This window comes from Varroa jacobsoni, unplaced genomic scaffold (genome assembly GCF_002532875.2).
Source record: "Varroa jacobsoni isolate VJ856 unplaced genomic scaffold, vjacob_1.0 scaffold_351, whole genome shotgun sequence".
Classification (NCBI taxonomy): domain Eukaryota; kingdom Metazoa; phylum Arthropoda; class Arachnida; order Mesostigmata; family Varroidae; genus Varroa; species Varroa jacobsoni.
In genome coordinates, this window is record NW_019213253.1 from 108,194 (window position 1) to 120,281 (window position 12,088).

The 12,088-nt window shown below is 39.6% G+C and overlaps 1 protein-coding gene across 3 annotated transcripts in view; it reads right to left on the reverse strand.

Annotated features, from left to right (window-relative positions):
• LOC111259599 (solute carrier family 12 member 8) overlaps positions 1-12,088 on the reverse strand; it is a 46,958-nt gene that overhangs the window by 4,415 nt on the left and 30,455 nt on the right. For all 3 annotated transcript variants that reach the window (XM_086967966.1, XM_086967967.1, XM_086967965.1), the window contains 10 exons: positions 10,989-11,106; positions 9,181-9,294; positions 8,774-9,063; positions 7,598-7,744; positions 7,045-7,221; positions 4,533-4,655; positions 3,745-3,949; positions 926-1,011; positions 598-773; positions 132-242 (listed from right to left, as the gene is read on the reverse strand). In XM_086967966.1, the coding sequence (XP_086824092.1) occupies positions 132-242; positions 598-773; positions 926-1,011; positions 3,745-3,949; positions 4,533-4,655; positions 7,045-7,221; positions 7,598-7,744; positions 8,774-9,063; positions 9,181-9,294; positions 10,989-11,106 (1,547 nt within the window). The remainder of the gene's footprint in view (positions 1-131; positions 243-597; positions 774-925; positions 1,012-3,744; positions 3,950-4,532; positions 4,656-7,044; positions 7,222-7,597; positions 7,745-8,773; positions 9,064-9,180; positions 9,295-10,988; positions 11,107-12,088) is intronic.

Genomic DNA, 12,088 nt, shown 5'->3' on the forward strand with positions numbered 1-12,088 from the left:
TACCTTTAATATGGTAACAAAGGGCAGCTAAGCGCACATAGCTCAGCCTGTAAGGTCACTTCAAACATCTCACCCAGCCAAAGATTACATTAGGTACGCAAGTATACTTAGCTAATTGTGCGTAACTTTACCTTTTACGGCTAGCGTAATCGTTTCCGTCATAATTAAGTTGCGAAGAAGTAAACAAGCCACCAGGATGCGGCGAAGACACCACAATCTGTTCCGAAGATGAAATCTTCTTACTACGAAATTAATAATAGAGATCATCATTAATAAAAACATATGAGACGCTAAAAATTCTTTGCAAGAAATAAATCGCATAAGCGTGATACTGAACTGGATTAATTCCATCTTGTGGATGCGTTAAGCTATATATCTTAAGCTGCGACGCAAGTTCTTTCAATGTCAACACAATGGATATGAGATCGCATACGTGTCGACAGGAACCTACAAGTTCGCCGCCATTAGGTTTCAGCTAGTTTTCTATACTTATGAAATCTAGAATCTTGCCAGAGATTGCTGCTTCAGGTTCTGCCGACAACCTGTATAAGTAGAGAAAGGAAGTTATTTGAACAAACAGAAAATATTTTGCTATACCCGAGACATTTGAGCAGCGAGTTTTTGGTGGCAATGTGAAGACTCCATTCAGAGATACCAGGGTGACTTAAAGGCTTGTTTTTTCCGATGTAGATAGCCAGTAAAGCAACGGCCACCAAGCTGATGGCTGAATACCGCCACTCAACAAGAAACATAATAGTAACTTTGAGGATGACCTGTAATGCCAGTGAGACATAATTCTTAAGTTTGTAGTTCTAAAGATAACGGTGTTATACTACAAGATAGTAAAATTTGGTGCCGTAACGGTGATTTCTAAACAGGCTCCAAGAATTCGCAGACCTTCCTTGTAAAAGACCATTGTACTTACTCCAAGCAACGCAATCCATTTGTTGAACATACGAAAATACCACGTGTCCGGCTTCTTCGCTACTTCAGACAGCGGAGTTCGGGCCACTATAAGCAAAACAAATGATTTTCGTTATCACCAGGAGCAGCGATTCCAGTGTGTGATTGATCTACCTTAACCGTTAAACATACTAACCTATGGCATTTGTACGCATAGATGTGTTGCTATAGAGGCGCCAATATCGTTTGCCAACGACGTCCACTCGTGTCCGACTTGCCTTCGGTTCTTAATACTCCCTTCAATGTACCTAAGGACTATTCGTTCGTTCCGGTGCTAAGGATCTCACTATCAAACTACCAGAAGATCCCATTATAGCGACTAGCTTAACACAATGGTCGCCGTATTTTCACATATATTCGAATTTTGCCCCTGTAGACAAAGCAAGATTATACCGGATATGCTATCGATCTCGATATCATAAAGGCTTACTTAAATATCACCTATTTACCTTCCAACGTAGTGGACTTATTCACTGTACGAGAAAATGATGACTACGAGGAGGATGTTAAAACGGCTTTGATAGAGAAAAAGAGAGGGGCATTGTTGAAGTAAAAATTGCCTTCATCGCTATATGCAGTCAGCTTCATAACAAGTCATCTATAGGGTACACTCAACGGTAAGTTGGCTGGCAACGCGACGAGCGCCTGGAAGTTTTTCAGTTGTATAACTTTCGAGCCACACCGTTTCAAAGTTGTGTTTCGTTTAAATTATCATTTGAGTTAAAAGACCGTTTACGAATCCTCTTTCCGCGAGCATATCTTCTAAAAGAAGTATTTTTCTTTAGAAAAAAAACCATTGCTTATCGTACGTGACAATCATACCATATTTAAAATTTTCCCATACGTCGCTTCAGAGCTATAGAATCAAAAAAGCCAATGCTTAGTATATACAGTTTTAGACTGAAGCATACAGGATATGCTCGGGACGTTAAAAGACACGTCCGTTGGTTATGAAATGAAACATTTATTTAAGGCCTAAGCAATCCAATCTGTTTCTAACTACAACGCAACCCAGCGGTGCTCTCCACTAACATTCTAAGAATTGTTACAGTTACCTGTAAAATTTATGCGTTTACCTTTCATCTTACGTACGTTATTACAATACGTTAGATGAAAAAAGTCACCTGAAATGCCTTACTAGAATACTATGCTTGTATTAAAAATTGTACAGTCGGAAAAGATTTTTAAAACGCTCTATCTTGTAAAATCGCGAATTTGTATACAACGTCGAGTCAGAAGGCTCAAAGCTAGTCGCCTAAAAATCTCTAGGTCAAACGGAGACATATGCCATTCAATGCATGTGCCATCATATGATGAAACATATTCGCTAGCATAACACCCTGTCCTATTCGTGGTGTTAGAAATTGATTTTTATATCATAGTACGGTCAGCGAATCCCACCCTAAGGGACGGTCCGGCTACCAGAGGAAATATGCATTCTGCTCCGTGCATTCTCAAAACTCCCTACGTTAAGCCGAGAATGAATAATGGACAAAAGGCTCAGACACCCAAAGCACAGCTCTAAATTTGGGTTGTCGTATCAGCAAAATGAACGAAAGTTTACTTACTTACGTTTTTTTTTTTATCCATTCTCTAAATTCTGCGCCTCTTCGTTTACGGGCGGCAAAGATAGATTCTGCTTGCAGTCTAAAGCGTAGTTGATAGTTTGCATTCAAGGAAGATCTGTTCCCCACTAAGCCCAGAACTTTCATTCTAAGGATCAATGGAGGATCTGTAGAATGTTTTTGATTTCTTTAAAGAAGCACACAACTAAAAAGTGTGAACGTTCTGTATTATAATTGTTTAATAAAAGCTGACATTTCTCAGTACCGATTTCACGTGATGAGATTTGTGGCTCAATACACCTATATACATAAGGCACGAAACGACAGATTCTTTATACGTATTATACACACACACTTTGCTCACAACAAGAATTGCATGTTACGTATCATATACAATCACTGTAACCGAGTACTTATTACCACTCTACCGATGCCTACATGGTGAAGGTTGAAATCGTTCGTCGATGAAACGACCGAACTCGTATGCCCGAGTGAATGAACGCTGGAGTGTTTCGATTCAACTATAATTCGGCGTAGGTGTGCATGACTCGTGCTCTGCAGACCTGCTTCCAGCGGCATGGAAGCCCTAAGTGTTTCGAGTATTTACGTACCCTAAGACGATTAACGTCCCGCCACGAAGCTATATCCACGCCTGTATTCGAACCCAGATCCCCATGGCTCTTGCAAATTGTATCAGTGCAGCATGTCTACGCCATCACGAGGATAGCACGAAGACTTTACACAGCAGCCAGTTGAAGTACGCGCATACCACCATAGGTCTCCGAGCTACTTTATTAAATTTTGATTTGCAAATTCACATATAACAATAAATTGGTATGGCTCCAGAATATGTATTTCCTTGAAACTACGATACCTACTGCTAAATGGACCCGGGCACATGTTAAACCAATTAATCCCAGTCGGTTGTAATCGGTAATAAAGGAAAAAAATAAAAACCAAACAATCCAAGCGTTGTAAGCCAATGCACAATTTGTGTTCCAACGGACTTGAAAAAACTTCAATAAAAGCTTATGAAAATACATGAAGCTTCCTGTATGACCTTTGGTCATCAACTACTTTTGCCGTACCAAATCTATCCCCGAACAATAATCAACATTTTAGAACCGTCTTTAAGATCACAGACATGACTATGTATATATTGTATAATTTATTGGCAAAAAATTAAGCGTCCAGCTTTTTCTACCCGGGCGCTTACCTTTAGTTTCGTGTGTGATAAGAGCAGACGCCTCGTCATTGACGGATCGTAGCGAGGAGTGTCCAGGCGATGTAATTGGCGAAGAGGTCGAAGACGACGACGCTCGCGATTTCGTTCGTACGACCGTAACTCGTTCAGGAAACAGCCGCTCAAGATCGCCCGCCCCACTTCCGATACTGGCTGTATCAGCGCCCCTCACGCTTGCCTATAGTAAAGACTTGGATCTTAAACATCAGCCTCGCCAGCGATATAGCAACCCAACTTCCTATTTTATTTATATGGTTATAGAAGTCAGGCTGTAAATGATCTAAGTGAGATCAGAATGTCGTACAACCAGAGGTAATACTTAGTTTGTAGTGAAGTATAAGGAGAAGTAGTGGTCGCGGCAGGACCACGTCTAGGCTGAGCCCCATACTTAGCCTTTGAAATAGGCTTTGCTCTAATGGCGTTTTTCATATACATAAAACATATTCCAATGGCTGCAACAGTCTCGAATTGCCAAAACGTGTAAAAAATCTTATTTATAGAAGAAGTCTCCTACATAAACTGATTCAGCCAATCCATTTCCATAAGGAACGCAATAGCCACAAAAATTTATATTCGAAACGTAACGATGACACATTTGATGGTAATGTTCATTTTAAAGAAGGGCTAAATTTGTTTTTTACATAGCACCTCTCGATTTTATACGGTAGGCTAATTGCGTTAACAGAGGAATTGCGTTAATGTATTTCGACATCTTATGTTCTTAATACTTCATGTACAGATCGTTAAAAGTCATCACGTACTTCACCACCAGGCGGCTCGTAGTGATGAATAGGGCTTCCAGCCGTAGGCGTCGCTACTTCTGCTGCATATTGGCGATTCGAGGGCACCGTTGGTCGCTGATCAAGTTTCTCCCGACGTTCCTTCTGTAGACAAAAGACATTGGAAATATAATAGATACAACAGCTATCCATTTGCAGTTGTCAAATCGAGGATCATTTCTGCTTGAGAATACCTTTGTATTTGCTTATATTTTTAAGCTTGGGTTATATTTTATGCCCTTAAAGTTTCTTCGCGTTGTCCGACCTAATGGTCACCGATGCGAGTCACCTGAAAATATTTTACTGATAAATACTGTTGTTAATAATGTTACGGGGCGCTTCTTACAATGGAAGCCATCTGTAAACTTCCATTACACCAGGTAAGTTAGAATGTGCCTTGACGTGCAAGATGCAGGACATGGTTTTGGATTGCATGTAAACGAGCTTCCATGTCGATTAGAATACTAAATAAGCTCTATTATTATTAATGGGCTTTCGTTATGAGATTTTTTCTGCCGTCCTGCTTATAGTCACAATGACTTGATCCCCATTTGTACTATTTAAATACGAACAGGCCGACGTCCGTATATATCGCTTAGTTTGAGTGAGTATTCTGCGGCCACTTATGTACTTCTAACAGCTATGATCTTAGGAGGCACCGTGAACTTATAGTACGACAAATATTTTCATCTTCAATAAATTATTTATGTCACAGTCTGCACGTAATTTCGCCTCAGCTGTGCATTACAGTTCTACTTGTGAACACTGCGTAAACGCTAATAAAAAATCGTGAAAGTAGGAATGTGTTTGAAGATGGTCAAACAGAACAAAACGCTACATAAGACACATTTGCGAAGTTAGGTTAGGTTAGGTTAGGTTAGGCGCTATTGGGTAAAAAGGAGACTATATTCCGTACGAAATGGTTAACGAAAAGAGTTATATTTATTTGTGCATAGATGGATAATATCAATGCATGTTTGCACGGTATGGTACATACTGAGCACTACGGAAGGGTGGACTAACCTGTCAAAAACAAACTATCGGTAATTCTTCTACCCCCTACCTCCATATATAACACAGAGATCATTTAGCACAGGGCGTATGCTAGTTTCTTATTATCAGTATGATACTATTGTGATACACTACCGTGATATTAGCTGACTGAGAACGACGGGAGGACATACAATTATACCATCTCGTCCATTAAGGATTATATGGTGCACCATAGCAAAGCTCGACTATGTATAGATTGTTTTCTAACACCTCACTGTGAGGGCAAGAAAAGAATATTAATAATGTCCACTGCAAAGTTGGGCACTACGCGACAAGCTGCGGTGGCCGTTTCCAGTGGCACGCACTCCGTTAACCATACGTGCGGCACGAGCACTACTGTTGCATGCTCATGTATTGTGCTTCGCAAATGAAAAAATATACTAACAAAACATGATGAAAGTTTAAGTGGGACATGATGATACACTGGACCTAATCTGGTGCCTTTTGTTGATTTGTGATAATTATGATTTCATGTTATTACAATAATTTAGTTTTTACAGAGACGTTAAACTGTTATTAAACTTAGTAGTTAAAGAGGCTCGTTTTTATATGAGGGTTAATCCTAAAACAAGAACATAGCATATTGAGTGCGTAGTAAATAGAGCTTGTAGGCATTTCACCTTCAAAATAAATATATTCATATATAACAGAAATTTGGCTCAAAATTCGTTACATCGCTCTAACGAGTAATTATATGTTACTTAGAAAGTGTTATTAGTGGATTTTTTGAGTTTTCCATTAATACACGGGTACGCCATGGCGAAAAACTACAGTGACATTATCTTCAGTATAGATATTGTCGCTCAATAGACGCTGTGAAACCGTGGAGACTCTTTTTCTACGGCAGCAAACCCAGCCTGCATGAGAACCAATGTACGTTTTAGAAAACAGATCAATACCGTTATAATAAAAACTATTTTCTGTGCCATGTACGGTATCGTCGACGATAGATTACATAGCCTCATTTCTTCCCTTTGATCGGCCAATAGAGATGCTCACTGGAGCAGAACCTGTCATAGAGTAAGCCTTTTTTCAGTTCGAGATCATTCTGAACGACCAGGATGTTTCAGCCGTTGGATCGATAGTAAATGTAGAGGATATAAGTTTTTTTGTTTTATAAACCTGGGCAAGTTTCAATGGGCTTATGGCTAGCGTTACGTGTATCAAACAATTCACTTGTCATTACTTTGATCATTCGATTTGTCTATATTACTTGAACCACCGGAGTTCGTTAACTTAATTTCTACGTTAGGTTTACGCTTAGAATTAGAGGTTATTTCCTATTTAAGTAAGTATACATTTATTATATGTGACGGTTATTTTATGAACATAGCTCTGGAGACTTTTAACAGTTAACTACATCTTTAGACTTCTCTTTTTCTTAGAATTACACACTTTTCATTGTTTTGTTAAAACTGCATATTATATGTTCGGCACTTACCTGGATACGGTAGGTGACGGCCATATTAAAGTAGGCGTACTCAACCGAAGCGTAGGTCATAAGGAATGGAATGGTGACAATTGGAGCCAGCCCATTGATATCACCAGCAAGGACCAATCCCAATGTTACGAGAGAGAAAAGCAGCATTGCGCATGCCGGAACCTTGTTCGGACCTTTCTGTTCGTGTCATCGATACGGTTAAATATATATTAAGTATATACATAAAGCGATCGACAGCGGGGCTTAAAACGAGTCCTTCAGAAGTTCGTCCTTCAATAAATACCCTATTAACAAACTATGGTCACTAACTTAAAATATAAGCGTAATCCAAACTACTGACATGAAAGCCCAGTGAAACAACGAAATAGAAGTGTTTATTTACCAATGCACATACTGATTTTTCTGCAGGGCCTCTTACGTTGTATACGTGCTGCTGGCAGTTTGTTAAGTATTGTAGGTGACCTTTATTTTCCACCGAATTTACTGAATTAAAATAGGCTAGCATGAAGCTGTGCCAAGTACCAGGTTGTATAAACAGCGGATACAGACTAACCCCTTCGGCCAGATAGTGAGATCCAGGGAGGACACCATCAATAGCCATCCTCTGCAGAATGCGTGGGGTAGCGTACAGCGAACCAAGACTTGATGACATCGATGAAATGTATAAGCCACACAAGAGGATCACTCCGATCGCCGATACCTGGAGGACAAACAAAAAAAGGAGCGACAAACAACGTACCATTTCTACTGTCCATATTTATAATACAAACCTAGTTTGTTTCAGTGGTATTCGTAAGTACATGCAAAGCTGCAAGATATTAGGGAAGTCATGCAGCTCCATAGGGGTCGAAAGTTATACAATCCACTAGAAAATTTACAATATAACACCATGCGAAGTCTTCCGATGTCTTCCGATGAATGTCCGATTTATAAGGTGAGAACCTATCACAGCCTTTCAGCTCGCGTTGAGAATGCTTTTTTTTAATTAAATAACAGAGACCTTATAAGGAAAACACTTCAACTTCTTTGTGATAGCATATTGTCTTTTATAACACGAGTAAATAGTAACAAGTAATCCAAATTGGTACTTTTGTACTTAGCCTGTTTGTTCAAAAGTGACTACGAGTGCTAGTTAGCATTAGGATATTTTATTCCTTTAAGAAATCCCTGCCTAAAAATATCATAAGTTTACGATTATTTATTGAGGTACACTTTACGGGCAGTGTATAAAATCGTCTCGGAAGCATTCTTAATTAGTACTACAAGCTGAGACCAGCTTCATTGCGTGGAGAGGGAACGGAGACATTGCGATACGTGTGGGACGATCAGGACCAATATGCCACGAATCCACTGTTAGAATGGGTAATGATCTATAAGAATCTTAGTTAAGTATTTTACTCAAGATCTCAAAGTTGGAGCTGGGTAAGAACTTAGCCCATCAGCTATAACTACAGTCAAGCAGGCAGTGCGTACATCTTCAAACTTTATTTAGACGTTCGTATTTAGTCAAATCATTATTATCTTATGAATTGGTAGGGCATTGCGTTGAACGACACTGCTATGACCACAATGTGTTTGCTATATTTAGGCCACAAAATATATTTTCACCATACGCTTTACGTAGGGCCGCACCGAATGCGAACGTTCGATTCTACCGTGAACAAGAAGACTGCAAGACTATCTAAATATCGCCTAAGCAGTAACATTAGGACCAAAAAATTATCTGTACCTTTTCAGCGATCATGTAGTTTTGCTGGAGCGCCCATCGTTCGCTTGTTGCCCCCAAGCCCAGAATAAAAGCAATGTAGATTAGCACCGAAATCCCGATAGCAGAAAAAGTTCCTGTTGGAATATTTTTGGCTGGCTGGAGTAGATCAGAGCTCATATTAATCCCAGCGCAGACTCCCGTCATGGCCGGAAAGAACACACCGAGGATAGTGAACCAGTTTTGTTTGGGCATATACGATGAGTGCCAATTTTCCGTAAATGTTGTCACATTCAAACCTGTTACTCCGCTTTCTGCAGAAGAAAAAATTATTTTCTTTATCCACATTTTGCCTATATATTTACGGTGTTTCTATTGGACTGATTTAGCTTCGATTCATTTTAGTGTTAACTCGTGCTCGGTCCACTCACCCATGTCTTTCTTGATGAACACGCCCACTCCGAAGTCCGACAGAGCGGCTAGTAGGACAACGAGCAGGACAAACTGAATCCGGACAACCCATTTGACTCCAGCTAGATTAATACCTGCAATCGGCGAGTCACTGATCTGTTAGCATGGCCTGCACTATGTACGAAATATAGTTTTGTATAGTTATATACTAAATAACTGCTATGGCGAAAGGAACTCGTTGCATAGTTTATCAACCGAGTACTTCGATACGCAGTAATCGCGATGAATCTACGATTTAGCCAGGTAGAATGCAAAATAGAAAACCCATTTCAGTAAGGCAATTAATCCATAGTGAATCTGGAGGCCAAAAATATTATGTACGTATTCAGCTATCAAAGGGAAGTGTGACATCCTCGTAATCAACTCTATGCCAAATAATCGCTAGGTCACCTAATTATGCAATACTCACAATAGAAATCTAACCTGGCGGCCTTGTACCAGCTTCTGGAGGCACCACCCGGGCCTCCAGAAAAATTAAACAAAAACAAAAAGCAGAATAAACCTAACTGCCACTATTACTGCGAGAACAATACAATAAACATGTTCGATCTCTATAAAAAGAACTCAGCGCGTTTTGTGGGAACTCAGCGCACTGACCAACAAATGCTTAGCGTGATCTACTTATTTACTACGAGATCGACGCAAAAGACCAATCTAACTATACGCATACATTGTGGCTCATTGCGCGTTAGGTATGATTGAATAAAAAAATATAATAGCCAAGATCCCTTGAACGCTGTGGGACTCTCACCTACAAAATCTCGATTATCGTAACCCTAAGTTTTTGTTATATTGGTTTTTCTAATTTTATATTTTAAGTAGGTTGACGGGTAATGTACTACGAAGATCAAGTGTCGTTGCTACTAAGGTAGTCGTCAAGTGCTGTGGGGCTATTTGCCTGTAGCTTCTGAGCCCGGTATGTTTGGGCCTTGCTTCAAACCTCTGAACTTCTATAATTACTTCGTTGGGAACAGATTTGTATGTGACCTTAGCTGGTGAGTTGAAAGCATTGAACACAAAAAGATAGCGACTGACAGAACCTTGGAAATCGTGCGTATAGAGATCGCCGTACAATTTCAATAGACAATATTGCGGCTGATGGTGGCGCGGTAATTCATTTACTTTAGGTCGTATTGCTATTATCGCGATCCTATGACCTAAGATACTATTATAAGGAAAAAATATGGTCGGCAACGGGACGTAGGTAATAGCACAGCATCAAAGCTTGTTATGCATATATTACCTAGATTTGACTGCAGTATTCTAGGCTGATACTTCTAAATAATACGAGTAGACTGGGCACGGCTGGGTAGAAACGGCGATTAGGACCTACAGACCAATTACTGTATCAAATAGAAAATCGACCCCGATGCCCTTATTTTGGTAGGCTGTCACTCATCAAATATATCTAGAACAGCAATGCTTAATTCGAGTTTGTCATCAATACGATTTGAAACAGGCTGATAGCTTTCAAAGGTCACGTGGTCAACAAAGTAAGTACAGGTCTTTTTTAAAAAAAAAAAAAAAAGACATAAATCTATAAATAAGAAAACCTACTGTGACCTTTTTGCGCGCAGGCACACACGCTCCTTAGCTTTGGGGACGGCTCGTATATTATGCCATTTTAGATCGTGCCATTTTCCAATCTCGTTGCTGCGTACACTACTATTCTTAAATAAGTATCGATGTAGAATTCTTCAGATCCTGATAAATATAGCACGTATTGAAACCAAATCCAACAAATATCATAGCTCTTAAATGTACTTACCAAGCAAAAACATCAGCGCCACAACGGCTATAGCTTTTTCAATGTAACTATCGTCGAACTTGAGAAGACCACACATTGATTCAGCGAACGCCATCAGGTGTAGGGCGCAACTTACCGCCTGTGAACCAACAACGGTTATAGTGTGCGCAAAAATATAATACAGAAGATAAGCACTTCGTATATTAACACTTGGGACTTTTCAAAATACAATACTATGCACAGTTTATCAGCGCGTGCTTTTCAGATCTCTTTAGACATATTGCAATGAACTATAGGTTACTTGATGTCTGAAATTTCTACCCATCTATGAACGATTTTGTTTATTGTTATGGTGCATTGGCTTTTGGTGACGCTAAAGCCCATTTCACATGTCTCATTGCACCTGAGACCAATGATTTGACAGCATTCTAAGAGCTGCACACTTTTAAATCCCATAACATTCTCAGATTTTCCGGTTTACGCTATATCTATGTACTCACTTATCTATGCTAGACACGGTCAAAAGGGTAAAGTATTTAATTCGTAATATTTCGCAAAAAAGCTCATCATCAATAAAGCACCAGATCATCAACATATCAGCTTAGAATATAGATATAGCTGTTCATTTGTCTCGCTAAAGCTAGACTGTAAAGGACGTTACAGAATGCAATTCATGATCGTCGTCACGCGTGCAATCGTTTGCGTTTCAGCATGCATACACTAAGTCTCCGTGCTTCGTGTATGCATAGATATCTATATTGCTAAAGAAATTCTGCTAAGTAGTCCATATCTATTTAGTCGTCCTCTAAATCTATCGTGGGTTCTGAGTGGTACAAATGTGGCTCCTACAAAAAGCTCGATGAGGGAAGAAAAGCGGCTGTTTATTACATTCGCAGGGATGTGTTTGGCTCTCTTTTGGCGCCGTGCCCAATTCGATCGCGCATATAAGTTAACTTATATAAGCTTCCAAAGACGGAGACATGGAAAACATATTTAAAATTAATTTTGATTTTTTTTCCAAACAAGATTAAATGCGATCCAAATTTGGAAGGAAGTCTGGAGCGTTCACGGATCTAGTACTATAACTGGCGGCAGGAAGTGGTTTGCCTGTCTTTAAAGCG